Source organism: Vombatus ursinus, unplaced genomic scaffold (genome assembly GCF_900497805.2).
Source record: "Vombatus ursinus unplaced genomic scaffold, bare-nosed wombat genome assembly UNPS02001287.1, whole genome shotgun sequence".
Lineage (NCBI taxonomy): Eukaryota > Metazoa > Chordata > Mammalia > Diprotodontia > Vombatidae > Vombatus > Vombatus ursinus.
Genome location: NW_020941065.1, coordinates 19,548,805 through 19,563,482, shown reverse-complemented (window position 1 = coordinate 19,563,482; position 14,678 = coordinate 19,548,805). Strand labels below are relative to the sequence as shown.

The window sequence follows — 14,678 nt, the reverse complement described above, 5'->3', positions numbered from 1 at the left end:
CAGAGAGAGAAGGAGAGGGACAGAGACAGGACAGAAAGAGACAGAGACAGAGAGAGACAGAGACAGACAGACAGAGACAGGACAAAAACAGACAGAGACAGAAGGAGAGAGGCAGAGAGAGACAAGGACAGAGAGACAGGACAGAAAGAGACAGAGATAGAAAGAAAGACAGAGACAGATGGAGAGAGACAGAGACAGGACAGAAAGAGACACAGACAGAGAAAGACAGAATAGAGACAGAAACAGAGAGAGCCAGATAGAGACGGGATGGAGACAGAGAGAGACAGAGACAGAAGGACAGAGAGAAAGAGAGATAGACAGAGGTAACACAGAAAAGGACAGAGAAAGAGATAGAGACACAGAGAGAAAAAGAGACAGAGAATGAGAGAGACAGACAGAGACAAGACAGAGTCAGAAGGCAGACCCAGACCCTCAGCCTGGGGCACCCAACTCTATTCTCAGGGCGGACAGGGCGGTGCTAGATGTCTTAGGTCATGCAAAGTAGCTGTGAAGGAGAGCCAGGGCGGGGCCCAGGTAGCTGGTCCTGATAGGGCTGGAACACAGCTGCCCTTCACCCTGCCAGTGACACACAGGGCTACTCTCATGTCCACACACAAACACGTATAATACATGAGTGCTCAAACACACATGCATAGTATACATACACGTATACATGGATGCTGACAAGAAGGCTGGCTGAAACATGGACTATAGAGGTGGGCATGTGCATACACATGCACACGTCTATACACACACGCACACACACGTGTATAATACATGAGCACTCAAACACACATGCATAGTATACATACACGTATACATGGATGCTGACAAGAAGGCTGGCTGAAACACGGACTATAGAGGTGGGCATGTGCATACACATGCACACACACGCACACACACGCACACACACGCACACACACAGGGTCACAGATTTAGATCTGAACTTCCCCCAAGCCCATTTTACAGGAAAGGTCACTGGTTCTGGGGTCCAAGATGCCCATTACTCTAGCTGACCCTGGGCCTACCACTTTGCCTTCCTAAGCCTGTTTCCTCCTCTGAAGTCCTCTCTGGTCCTCAACTTTCAAAGTGGAGGCCCAGAGAGGGGAAAGGACTGGGTCAAGAAGCCCATAGCAAAGCTAGATTCAAACTCAGTCCCATGGACTCCACACTCACAGGCACACAGAGAGGTCCAGACACCAGGGAATGGGGAGAGAAGACGGAAGGACCCTTAGGTATAGATCACCTAGTCCAACCTCATTTTACACATAGGGAAACTGAGGCAAGATAAAAGGCTTTCAGGAAGCGAGTTAGGGGCAGAGCCAGGGGAAGAAACCAGCCCATCCCTGACCAAAGATCTGTGCTGATGGGGGTAGGGTGGGGTGGGACAGGGCTGGGGGCAGGAGGGGGCAGCCTCACTACCTGTGAGCCCAGGCCTCCACCCAGACAGGAGCAGAAGCCAAGGGTCCCGGACCTTGGTGGGACAGCAGCCCCTAGTGGTGGCCCTTGGCACGGCACCTCCCTGTGGCTTTTCTCCGGGGGATCCCATCCCCTTGGCCCACACCAGCTCCCTCCACACCTTCTTGCCGACTCCCGACCAAGGGTCCCAGGCCCTTGGGACACAAAATGCCGCAGCTGGAAGAGCCTCTGGGCTGTGCCGGACAAAGGCTAACTAAAAGATGCAGGGTAGGGGGCCTTCCAGGAGTCCTACTTGGCCCCAAAGGGAGGGATAGTGAGGGTGGATTTAATTTAATTTAATCTAAATGAATCTAACTTAGCCTCGAGAGCAGGAAGAAGTGTCCCAGGCTCCTCGGCTGGCATGCTGAGAGCCCCCAGTCCAAAGCCCTTGTTGGACTGTTGAGGAAACTGAGGCTCGGGAACGTGGAGGGAGCCCCGGCAGGTAACGAGACTGCAGCCAAGGGGTAGAAGAGCTGAAGGTTTGGCCAGGCCAGTGGCCTCATTTTACATTTGAGGAAACTGAGGCCCAGGACACGCCGTGAACTGCCCAAGGTCACACATGTAGGCAGTACTGCCTTCCAGCTGTGCCAAACTAGGATGGGCTGCTCTGGGGGGCCTTCAGGGGACCGTACACTGGTCAGGTTTGACTCAAGGCCTCTAGCTTTGATATTCTGTACTATAAAAATGTCAGAGCTGGGGGAACTTGGAAAGTCATCTCTTCTGACCCTCTCAAATTACAAATGAAGAAACTGAGGCGCAGAAAGGGAACCTGGGCCCCGGACCCACTGAGCACTCACAGCAGGCAGCGGCCGCCTCCGCCATAATACACCATAACCTTTCACCCGCTCTCTGGGAGAGCAAACAGAAGGCAGGTGTGCATGGGGCTGACCACACCTGCCCAACTCCACCCTGGCAACTGTGGGCCCATGCTTCTGGGACAGTCTCCCTCCCCACTCCCCTGGAGCCTGGCCTGCCCTGGAGGCTTAGCTCTGAAACCTCTGCTCCCTAGTGACCGTAGACCCCGCTTGCAAGGAAAGCCCGGCGACACCCAACAGGTGAACGTGCGGGCCAGACAAGCTCCCCCTCTTTCTGCACGCCCTGCGTAAGTGTTTGGGTGAGAAAAGGTTTCCCTGCTGAGATACAGAGAAAAGATGATCAGAGAACGGGCGGGGCCTTGGGGCCCTCTCAACCTCTCTGTATCTGAGTAGGACTCCTCTTAAACACGCCCAGCAAACAGTTATCTAGAGTCAACTTGACTCACTCCAGTGATGGGGAACTCACTACTTCCAGGGCCGGGCCCATCTGCCTTTGGAGTGAAAGACTCAGGGGGATCTGATTGGGAAGAAGCCTTCTGTCCCCCCAGATGCCCCCCCTTGCCCCAGGAATGCCTCTTCCTGGGGACTGAGGTTCGTGGGGACTGTGGTTCATGGGTCCTGCTCACCTCCTGGCGTGCCCGCCTCCTGGCCGCCCGCCCCTCGCTGTCCTCGTGGGCACCGGACAGCCTTCCTGCCAAGGTGGCCGCTGCAAGGAGAGAAGGGAGCAGTCAGGGATAGGGGCAGCGGCGGGAGGGCTGGAAGCAGGGGGCGGGAAGGGGCCGTACCCTCGATCTCCTGGGCACGCACTCGGCGGATGGCAGCTCGGATCAGCTTGCGCTCCTCGTACTCAGCGGCCGCCCGCAGCTGCAACGAGGGGGGCCAGATGGATGAAGGGGGTCCCGCCGGGTCCCTCCCGCCCCCCCCCCCCCCCCCCCAGGCCCGGGCCTGGGCCCTCACCAGGGCGGTCAGTTCCTCCACGTCGCTGATGGCCTCGAGCTTGCCCGACAGCAGGGCCAGGGCCCCCTGCCGCTGCTCCTCCTCCCGCTGCTGGGAGCTGTGCGCACAACAAGCAAGAAGCAATTATTAGGCACTGACTGTGTGCCAGCATACAGAGAAAGCCCCGACCACACACTGCTCTCAGGGAGCTCACAGCCCAGTGGGGGCAGGGGGGCCAGCTCCACGTTTATATTGGGGGGGACGGGAAGGAAGGGAGGGAGGGAGGGAGGAGAAGAGGAAAGAAGGGAGGAAGGGAAGGAAAGAAGGAAGGAAAAAGGGAAGAAGAACAGGAAGGAAAGAAGGAAGGAAGGAAGGAAGGAAGGGAGGGAGGGAGGGAGGAGAAGAGGAAAGAAGGGAGGGAGGGAAGGAAAGAAGGGGGAAGGAAGGTAGGGAGGGAGGGAGGAAGGAAGAAAGGAGGGAAGGAAAGAAGGAAGGAAAAAAGGAAGAAGAAAAGGAAGGAAGGAAGGGAGGGAGGGAGGGAAGGTGACTTTGGGGAGTCATTCCATCACTGGGCAGCTCGTGGAGGGCAGCACGATATGGCAGAGAGAGTTATCGACCTCAGAGGGAGAAAGTCCTGGGTTTAAGTCCTGCCTCAGACATTGAGTGACACGAGGCGAGTCAGGTGACCTCTCTGGGCCTCAGTTTCTCCATCTGTGGGGGCACTCTAAGGTTCCTTCCTGCTCAGGGTCTTGGATCCTTTGACTGCTGAACAACCCCACTCTACAGATGGGGAGGCTGAGGCCCGAGCAGGGGCCGAGGGCCGGGTACTCACTGCAGCCAGTTTTCCTTGTTCTCCAGCCGCTCTGCCCGGAAGCGCTTGGATGCCAAGGCCCCCTCGTCCCGCTCGAGCTCCTGCCGCTGTAACTCACGGATGGCCGAGCGGATGCGGCGCCGTTCGGCCAGGTCCAGTGTGACTTCAAGCTGGGGACAGACAAACGGAGTCCTGGAGTGGGCTGGGGTGGCATTTCCCAGGAAGGGAGGAGCTCTGCGGGTGCCACCCACGCCAGGGGCTCTGGGGCTCCCTTGACCCTGGCACACAATGGGCAGCCTGTCTGGCCCCACGCACTCACGTGCCAGGGGCTGGCCCTGGAGCCACATGCCTGGGTCCCAGAATGTCAGAGGGAGCCGTCACACTACAGGTCCACAGCTAGAAGGCTGCTTAGAGGCCATCTAGGCAAATGATTCCCATTTTAAAGATGCAGAAACTGAGACCCAGCAAAGCTCAGTGACCCACCCCGGTTACCCAGTGAGTAGTGGGACAGCTGAGCCTTGGGGTCAGCGCTTGCTACCAGGCACACCGCTACAAGCCTGCTTCTCTGACCTCAGCATCCCCAGCACTTGACCCCTGAGACAAGGGGAGATGTGGTGAGTAACTTGGGGGTCCCAGGACCAGGTTTCTCACAGAGCCAGATACCAGCTGCTTTGTGCAGGCTGGTGAAAGGTCCTGGGAGGACAGCCTGGGCAGGCTCTAGAGTCAGGCTGGGAAGGGTTTAGATGCCCGCGGAAGGACTCTGTATTTCATCCTAGCAGCTGGGAGCCACAGAAGCTTCTAGAGCAGGGGAGTGGCCGGCATTCTAGGAAAATCCCTATGGAGGATAGCTTAGAAGGGACAGGCTAGAGGCAGACTGGGAGACACCTCCCAGGCCACAGGGGCTGAGGAGGGGTCTCATAAGAGAGAGAATCAATAAGATTCGGCCCCATCGGATGGAGGGCAGTGAGGGGAAGGGGTGACATCTGACAGTCTGGGGGCGGCAGCCTCCTCAAGCCCAGACCGCCATTAGTGGTTAGCTTACCCAGCACTCCAGAGACCGGGTCAATCAGCATTTATTAAGTGCCCATTATGCTATGCCAGGCCATACAGAGAAAGCCAAAAGATCCGACTGGCCTCCAGAGTATGAGCTAATGGACCACTGAGTCTAATCCCCTGAGGGAAACTGAGGCCAAAGAAGGCAAGCAGCCAGCCCAGGGTCCAGCGACCTCACAAGAGCGTAGCTAAGGAGTTGGAAGGGGCTTCTGAGATCAGTCTCCCCCTCCCTCCTATTTTACAGAGGAGAGAAACTGAGGCGAGCAGTTAAGTGACTTGCCCAGGGTCACATAGCTAGTAAGTGTCTGAGGCCAAGTTTGAACTCAGGTCTTCCAGTCTCCATTACTGCATTTCATTGCCTGAGAAACATTTTTAGAGGTTGAGAGGGACGGAGATGATGATCTAAATTTTACAGATGGGGAAACTGAGGTCTAGCAAGGGGAAGTAACTTGGATAAGACCCCACCGAGAGTCAAGGGCAGTAGGGATTCAAAGTCCAAATTCAGCTCTGGCCACAGTGTGGGACACTGGAGGGAAACCGAGGTGGGAGGGTCTACTGCCCCCTCAGGGAGGGACCTGTTGGTGACTGCATCGGGGTGTGAGGAAGGCTGCAGGGGGCCCTAACTCAGGCCTTGCTGCTGCCTGGGGGGTGCATACCACACGGCTGGTAAGGGTCAAGGGTCAGAAGAGGGACTTGAACCTAGGTCTCTGGCCTCCAGCCCTCTAGCCTCTCATTAGAGTGGGGGAGGGGAAAGGGAGGAGGAAGAGGAGGAGGATGGTGACTGCAGCTGCCATTTATACAGATGTTTCAGGTTTGTAATCCTCCAAACTGCCCCGGGAAGGAGGTGCAATGATCACCCCCATTTTACAGATGAGGAAACTGAGGAAGAAGGCTAAGTGACTTGCCCAGGGTCAGTGACTGAGGTCAGACAGGTCTTCCTGACTCCATCCAGTGTGCTCCCCACACCAATGATACCCACTCCCTTCCCTGGAAAGAAGTCTGGACTCAGGAGTCAGGTGACCTGGTTTCTGGTCCTGGCCCTGCCCCTTACAATCTGTGTGACCTTGGGCAAGTCATAGCCTCTGGGCCTCACTCTGGAACATTGGGATGGGCACTCAGGGCCCCTGGGATCTCAGGACTTAGTGGGAGGGAGGGAGGGAGGGAGCTGGGCCCCAGGGTCTGTGGCTGGAGCCCATCTTTGTCCTCATCTGACCTTCCTCCTTTCCCCTCCAGAATCTGGAATTAAACTCTGTTCCCATCTGCTCCCTCACCCCCCACCCATTTCCAGACTTGGGGTGGGGGGAAGGAGACAGGCTTCTCTGTTCCCCTTCTTATAAGCCCCAGCAGCTGGGGGAGGGCAGAAGTCTGAGGGGAAAAGATTCCTGTTAACCACACTCCCCCACCCCAACCAGGCCCCAGCCAGCAGGGCAGGGCCCAATGCAGACAAGCAGGCCTTTCCCTGCAGCCAGCTCACAGGGTTGGGGAGGGCCTTAGAACAGGGGAAGGCAGAGCTAAGAGGGCCCTTAGAACAGTGGATGGGAGAGCTGAAAGGGCCTTGGAACAGAAGATGGCAGAGCTGGGAGGGGCCTTAGAACAGAGGATGGCAGAGCTGGGAAGGTGCTTAGAACAGGGGATGGGGGCAGCCAGGTGGCGCAGTGGATAGAGCACCGGCCCTGAAGTCAGGAGGACCTGAGTTCAAATCCGGCCTCAGACACATAACACTTGCTACCTGTGTGACCCTGGGCAAGTCACTTAACCCCACTGCCTAGCCAAAAAAAAAAAAAAAAAAGAACAGGGGATGGCAGAGCTGGGCCACTGGCCCCCTACCCACCCCACCAGGCTTTTTTCTACCACACCAAAACCTGGAAGGGTTGGGGGCTCTAGAAATAAGGGGAAACTAAACCCCCAGGACCCCCCAATTCTAGGAAACAAATGGCGAAACGCAGTGGTGAGAGCCTCCTCTGGATCTCCCCGCGCCCCAAGTGGTATCCACACTCTGGGGAAAGGAGAGGGGAGCCAGCGGTACCTGCTGGGGAGGGGCTGGCCAGGAGGGGAAGGGGGTGGGGGGGAGCACAGAGGAGAAGGGAAGGGAGAAGAAAAGGGGAGGAGGAGACAGTGGGCTAGGGTCAGAGGGAAAGGAGAAGGGGAGGGGCAGCTGGGAGGGAGGAAGGCAGGAGGCTTGGGGGGGCTCAGGGCGGAAGGCCGGCCAGGGGCCGAGGACTATCTCCATCCGGCAGAGGAAGCAGCAGCCGCTCCCCCAGGGAGGAAGGGGGGAAGCCCCAGGAGAGGGGGTGAGGGGGAGGGGGGCAGCCTGGGAGGGGGGAGCCCTAGGAGGGGGGCAGCCTCGGGGGGGGGCCCAGGATGGGGGCAGCCCGGAAGAAGTAGCTGCCCCCTCCTCACTTGGCAGGCCCAGGCTGGGGGGGAAGGGGCTCTGAGGGTCTCCAGCAGGCTGGGAAAGCAAGCAGGTCCCCCATGCTCTGAGGACAGCACACCCCGTTCTCTGCTCCTCGGGCTTCCTTCCAAGGAGCTCAGAGAGTGACCATGGGAACTCAGTCACCCCTGGGAGCAGCAGTGCTGGCAGGTTGGGCCATCCCCCGGCTTCCTGGGGGGTGGGGAGGGGTGTCCAACAGGAAGGACTCCCAGGCCAGGGCTATTTCCTCCACACTCCAGTGGCAGCAGTGGAAAAAGCCCTGGCTTGGGAGGCGGGAGACCCAGGTCGAGGCCCAAGTCCCTCCTCAGGACCTCAGTTTCCTCTCCTGTAAATTTATGGGGTAAGACTAGATGTGTGAACATGGAAAAGTCACTTCCCCTCTGAGCATCTGTATCCTCATCTGTAAAATAAGTATACTAGTGCCTGTTGTACCCATGAGGCCGGAAGGATAGGAACTTTAGAGAGCGATAGGAATTGCTGAAAGTATTATTGTTGTATTATTAGCCCAAAGCTGCTGTGCTCTGAGCCCTGTCTCATCTCAGCCTTGATGTTCCCTGTTCCAAGGCCCTCCCAGCTCTGCCATCCCTTATTCTAAGGCCCCTCCCAGCTCTGCCATCCCCCGTTCTAAGGTCTTTTCCAGCTCTGCCATCCCCTGTTCCAAGGCCCTCCCAGCTCTACCATCCCCTAAGCTCCTTAGAATTTAGTCCTGACCCTCTCTGGGCCTCAGTTTCCTCATCTGTGAAATAAAGGGGCTGGCCTCCACGCCGGCCAGTGGTCCTGCCTGCCCTCTACTCTCTGCGGCCCCTCGCAGCTCCCATCCAGGGGAAGCCCAGGCTGGTGCTGAGGCCCAGGCCTGGGGAGGGGAGCCTGAGCCATTCACAGGGCCAACCTCCAGGCTTGCAGACAGCTTGGGTCACCCCTGCTGAGAAAGCTGGGATTCCTATTCTACCCACCCCCGGCTCCAAGTAATCTTACCTGGAAAACTCCCCCAGGGTGCTCTCCCCACTGAACCCAAGGGGCCTTGCCAGCTCTGGCCTGGCCCAAGGAGGAGTGGGGGTGCCCTGCTCCTGGGAGGTTGTGAGCTTCCTTTGGAGGTGAGGGGTGGGGTGAAGGAGGCCAGCCCAATCTCCTTCAGCTCCCCCAAAGGTCCCCGCCCTTCCCATCCTGCTGAGGATGGGAAGGGAGAGCTTTGGGGGCAGTGAGATGTCAGGAGACCTGCCCACTCACTGTGTGACCTCCAGCAGATCCCTTCCCCTGGGCTTTCCTCATCTGTAAGATGAAAGAGGGAGCTGGAAGCTAAGGTTCCCCCGGGCCAAACCCTCCATAGGAGACCAGGCCTGGGAACTACTGGACACGGGCTGGTCTTGGCCTCCAGGGGTCCACCCAGGCCCGAAGCTCTTCTCCCTTCTTGTGTGATAAAATGAAAGACCGTGGATTATAAAGGAAACCACTTACATTGAAAAGGGGATCAAAATTCAAAAAGCCAAATTACCTTCACAGACCCTGGCCTACATCACCTCTAGGGTCTTCTCCTCCCCCCCCATCCCTACCTCTGACAGCCTCTGTTCTAGGTTTTCAGAATTGCCCCAGTTCTGACATTCTGTGTTCTAAGGCTTCTAGCTCTGACAGGCCGTTCTAAATTCCCTCCCAGCTCTGAGAGGCCATTCTATGTTCTAAAGTCCCTCCCAGCTCTGGCAGATGCTGTTCCATGTTCTAAGAACCCTCCCGGGCCCCTCTCCCAGGCCCAGCCTGAGTGAACAGGAAGGGAAGGAGTTGGGGGCCAGTGGGTCAGTCTAATGTCCCCTCCTCCTCAGGGTCCACGCTCTGATTGAGCTCAGGCATCCCTGGTTAGACATTAACGGTCATGGTCAGAACAGGAGGCAGAGCCGGAATGTTAGGCCTGCTGCCCTGAGGACTCACACTCCAGCACAGGTTGGACAGGGTTCCTCTGAGGTCCTGCTGGCTTCAGACACAGATCTCATCCAAACCCAGAAGCATCACTGCTGTGCTTACTCTATACCAGGCACCACCAGGACCACCAAACAAAGGAAAAACCAGTCCCTGCCCTCAGGGAGTTTATGTTCTACTGGAGTGGGAGCAGGGGGGAATTCTATTTCAAACATCAAAACCTGGCAGGGAAAGCCTACTAACCAGGAAAATGGCAGGGTAGGGGGTGAGGAGGTGGGTTGGAGAGTCTCTAAGCCCCTGCCTAGTTCTAAATCCTAGGAGGGACCTAGAGGCTCTGGGGGCCCTGCCACTGGTTGGTCCAGTAGCCTGGTAGGTCACTCTCCTCCTCGTAGCAGGGAGATGGTTAATGAGTCAACAGGAAAGTACAAAGGGTTATTGTCAGCTGCAGCGGTGGGAGGGGAGGGGCAGCCTCCCAGGCCAGCTTCACTCTTCCAGCCAGCTAGAACAAGCCACTGTCAGACACTGGGAAGAAAAAGCCTTCTGAGCTGGGGAGGTGGGGTGGGGGAGAAGAGAGAGTAACAGCTCCCAAGAGGCCTCAATCACATTCTTATTGATCCTCCCAACGCCCCTGGGACCTGTCATCCAAGTGCGGCTGACAGATATCCCATTTTACAGAGGAGAAAACTGAGGCCTGGGGAGGGGAAGACCCGGGCCCAGGGAACACAGGTACTTAAGTGTCAGAGGCCAGAATCTAACCCAGTTCTCCCAGGGTCATAGTAAAGAGCTAGAAGGGCAGGCCTTTCATTTTTACAGAGGCGGAGACTAAGGCCCAGAGGTGGCTCGTCCAAGGTCACAAAGCAAATTTATGGCCGAGCTAGGATTGGAACCCAGGTGTCCTGACTCTGAGCCTGGATACTGCTGTTCCCACTGTACTGTTTCCTTTTGATAGAACGTAAACTCCTTGAGGACAGTCTTGGCACCCAGGGGCACTGTCTGGTTTGGCCTCTGTATCCTCGGTGCCTTGGTATACAGTCAGGGCTTAATTAGCGCTCACTGAATGGAAGTGCTCCACACAGCCTGGCGGTGGAGCCCCCTTGTTTCACAAACCAGGGCTCAGATGATCAGAGGCTCTGGGAGGAGCTTCCCCAAGGCAAGAATAGGCATGAGGTGATGAAGGCTGAATGCGGACCGAGGTCCTGAGATCCAGGCCAGAGTGCAGCTTGAGGGGTCCTCCCTTCATGGTTCACGAGGGAGGGGGCCATAGGGTCATTAACCCTGACCTCTCTCAAGGACAGCTTTGCTCCTAATGCCTCAACTTGAGGGCCTTCAAAAGGCATGGGGGAGCCAGGGAAATGAAGGAGCGTGTTCCTTTCAGCTCTGACATTCTACTGTTCCTCCAACCTCAGACATCCCCAGTCCTCAGGCCCCTCCCAGGGCTGACATCCCCAGTTCTAAGGTCCCTCCACTCTCTGACACCCCCTGTTCTCAGGCCCCTCTCCTCTCTGACGTCCCCTGTCCTCAGGCCCCTCCCCTCTCTGACATCCCCTGTCCTCAGGCTCCTCCCCTCTCTGACATCCCCTGTTCTCAGGCCCCTCCCCTCTCTGACATCCCCTGTTCTAGGGCCCGCTCTGACCTTCCCTGTTCTCAGGCCCCTCCCCTCTCTGACATCCCCTGTTCTCAGGCCCCTCCCAGCTCTGACCTTCCCTGTTCTCGGGCCCCTCCCAGCTCTGACCTTCCCTGTTCTCGGGCCCCTCCCCTCTCTGACATCCCCTGTTCTAGGGCCCGCTCTGACCTTCCCTGTTCTCAGGCCCTTCCCCTCTCTGACATCCCCTGTTCTCAGGCCCCTCCCAGCTCTGACCTTCCCTGTTCTCGGGCCCCTCCCAGCTCTGACCTTCCCTGTTCTCGGGCCCCTCTCCTCTCTGACCTTCCCTGTTCTTGGGCCCCTCTCCTCTCTGACCTTCCCTGTTCTCGGGCCCCTCCCCTCTCTGACATCCCCTGTTCTAGGGCCCGCTCTGACCTTCCCTGTTCTTGGGCCCCTCTCCTCTCTGACATCCCCTGTTCTCAGGCCCCTCCCCTCTCTGACATCCCCTGTTCTCAGGCTCCTGGAGTTTCTGAGAGCTGAGGTACTGTCAGGCTGTCAGCCTCTGGCTTTGTTGCTCCTACACATCTCACCCCTCCCCTCTCCCCAGGCAGGGAGTGCCTGTGGGCAGCAGCTGGCTTGTTTGAATCAGCCAATGGTGCCCGTGGGCAGCTGGGCCCCACCCCTAAGCCAGGGAGCCCAGGCAGCCGGGGCGTGGCTTCGTGCACCTCAAGCTGTTACATTACTCACTGGCTGGGCTAGGATGGCTGAGGTTGGGAAAAGGGAGCCCAGAATCCCAGGCTCTGGGGCTGGAGTGGCAGATTAAGGCTGGAGGCGGGGGAGGCTCAGAGGACCAAGGTTTGGGCAAGCGGGCAGCCATGTCAGGTCGGGGCTGGGATGGCCCAAGCGGGGGGGTGGGCAAGGAGGAGGTCCAGGTGGAAGGGAATGGTTTGGCTAGCCAGGGGGTGCTAGGGTGGCCAAGGGCTATGGACAACTATAACTCCAGATTGGGGGGGAGGCGAGGCTGCAGGGACTGGGGCTCCAGAGTGTGGGAGGGAGTGATTTGGACAGTGGACATTGCAGATGGTCAAGGCTGGGCCCAGGAGTGGGGGGGGGGCTGTAGCGGGTTCTCAGGGTCTCTGTTCTGGCTGCTCACTCTTTCCACTCCCGTCCCCCTGCCAGACACAAGCCTAGCCCCAGTCCCAGCTGGGATCCCCAGCCCCTCCCAGGCCCAGCTGTTGCCACGTGCTGCCCCCAGCCCAGCCCTCAGGAATGTGTGGGAAGGAAACAGGAAGGGGGCTGAGAGAGCCCAAACCTCCCAGGATGGAGGGAGTGTGGGGCAGGCAGGGAAGGTGGGGGTGGGGGGAGAGCCCTGGGGAAGCCTGGGAAAGCTGGGGAGGCAGAGGAGGCTGAGGGGCCACAGGGCTGGGAGGTGGGAACAGGAGCCCCTGTGATCGAGCCGTGGCCCGGGAGCAGGGTTTTCCCTTATATGGACTTGTCTTCTCCCAGAGCCCCTGGTTGGGACTGAAAGCCAAGAAGCAGCCGGGGGAACTCGGATCCCTGTGCCAAGGCAGGAAAGCGAGGGGCCTGGGACACCCTCCCCTCCCCCAGCAACTGCCCCCACATGCCCTGGGAGTGCCGGGGGCCAAACGAGAGGTCCGTCCTCTGCTCCCCTTCCCCCCAGGAAAGAGGGGGAGGAGGGAGAGAAGGGATGGGCAGGGAAATAAGGAGAAAGGAAAAGAGAAGAATGGAGGGGAAGAGAGGAGAAGAGGGGAGGGGGAAAAGGAGGAAGGAAAGGAGGAGGGAAAGGGGAGAGGAAGGAGGAGGGAAGGGGGAGTCCCCTCTGCCCCTCCCTCTCTCTCTCTCTTGGTCTGTCCATCCGTCCATCTGTCCATCCATCCATCCATTCATCCCTCCATCCTTCCTTCCCTCCCTCCCTCCAGCTCATAATTCAAACCAGACATGCCGGGCTCTAGCTCACAAGGTTGGCTGGCCATGGAGAATGGAATAAGAGAGAGCCCTGGCTGAGTGTCCTAGGATCCTATATCTCCAGCTGAAGGGGACTCCTCCCTAGAGGGGGAAACTGAGACCCACAGAAGTGCATGGGCTTATCCAAGGTCACACTGGCGGCGGCCCTCTTTCCACGGCCTGGGTCCCAGCCTGGCCCTGCTGCTCTGGGGTTGAGTTTCCCCACCTGTGAAAGGAGAGGATCTGCTACTATGGCCTTGGATGTCGCTTTCCATACCCACCCAAGGCTCACTCTGGAGACCCCCTCTGGGAGAGACCCTCCTAGCCTGGGAGATCCTGGGAGGAATTGGTGGAAAGAAGGAGTCCCCATCCTTGCAAGGATGGGGACTCCTTCTTTCCACCAACTCTCTCACCTCCGATACTTTGCTCCCCTCCTCATGTGCCAACCACTGACCCCCTCTGATGCCAATTCTTAGAAGGAGCCCTCCCTGACCACCCCCGGGTGGGTCCCCTCTTTCCCCATCAGACCTCATGCAGCCCTTTGCCACATTCTAGAGCGCTTACCAGGTCATGGCGGCATTACTATCATCCACAATCGTGTCTCATTGTCCTCCTAGACTGGCAGCCCCAGGAGGGCAGGACCTTGCCTACATCTAGCCTAAACCCAGGCCCCAGCTAGGAGCTGAATGGCCCCTAGGGCCCTGCCTCTCCTCAGCTGTCTAAGGTGATGACCAGACTGCCCTGCCCCACTCAGGAATTCTGAGGAGCCAGAGGAAGACTTCAATCAGCAGGCATTATTTAAGCCCCTACTGTATACCTAAAGTATACCTACTGTAAACCTAAAGATACAATTCTAATGGGGGAGATGGACAATAGAAATCAGGGTGCTTGGAGACACCCCAAAACAGGGGAGGAAGAATTGGGAAAGGCCAGATGTCTGAGCAGCGTTCAGAGCAGGCCTGGAGTCCGACCCTCTGGGGACAGAGGGCAATAAGGAAGATGAAGGAAAAGAAGAGAAGAATGGGGGGGAGGGGAGAAAGGGGAGGAAGGAAGAGGGCTGGAGGCCCACATGGGACAGCAGCAGAGCCAAGCCCGGAGCCCCCAAACCCAAATGCTCGTCCCCCTCCAACACACCGCCCTGGACGCAGAAGCACAAAGTGGTGCTGCATGAGGGCCTGAGGGGGCCGGGAGCAGGGCTGATGCTGGCATTTAAGGCTTGGACCACTCACGCTCCAAGTGACCAGGCTGGTCTCTCTTCCCTACAGGAAGTGTACATACTAAGAGGCCACTAAAGCCCAGTGCTCCATGGCTCCCATCCCTATCCCGCCCTCACCTTAGCCAAAGGCCTGCACTCTGTCAGCAGCCTTGTCTCCTCTCCCGTTTTCCTTCCTCTTGTCCTGTCCTGGCATCCCTCCCTTCCTGCCTGCTGCCCCCGGCCTACCGGCCCCTTCTCCCCTCCCGAGGACGCTCTGGTGACTCTGAGCACAGTCCCCTCCCACGCCCCTCCCAGCTGCCTTCCTAGACCCACTGGAGCACTTGAGAGCATGAGGGGCTAGGAAGCCCAGTAGTTCCTGGCCCTTCAGGCCACCCCACTTTGTCTTCCTAGCCCCCCTAACCTGGCCCTCCAAGCCCCCCAACTTGTCTCCCCCCCCCCCCCCCCCCTGCCCCCCCCGCCCCCCCCAACCTGGCCTTCCAGGCCCCCCCAACTTGTCTTCCTAG

The 14,678-nt window shown here is 58.2% G+C and overlaps 1 protein-coding gene across 6 annotated transcripts in view; it reads right to left on the bottom strand.

Annotated features, from left to right (window-relative positions):
- The window catches only part of SMTN (smoothelin), a 43,152-nt gene that overhangs the window by 21,475 nt on the left and 6,999 nt on the right, over positions 1-14,678 (bottom strand). For all 6 annotated transcript variants that reach the window (XM_027863759.1, XM_027863730.1, XM_027863734.1 and 3 more), the window contains exons 3-6: positions 4,042-4,190; positions 3,231-3,327; positions 3,059-3,137; positions 2,900-2,979 (exon numbers count right to left, since the gene is read on the bottom strand). In XM_027863759.1, the coding sequence (XP_027719560.1) occupies positions 2,900-2,979; positions 3,059-3,137; positions 3,231-3,327; positions 4,042-4,190 (405 nt within the window). The remainder of the gene's footprint in view (positions 1-2,899; positions 2,980-3,058; positions 3,138-3,230; positions 3,328-4,041; positions 4,191-14,678) is intronic.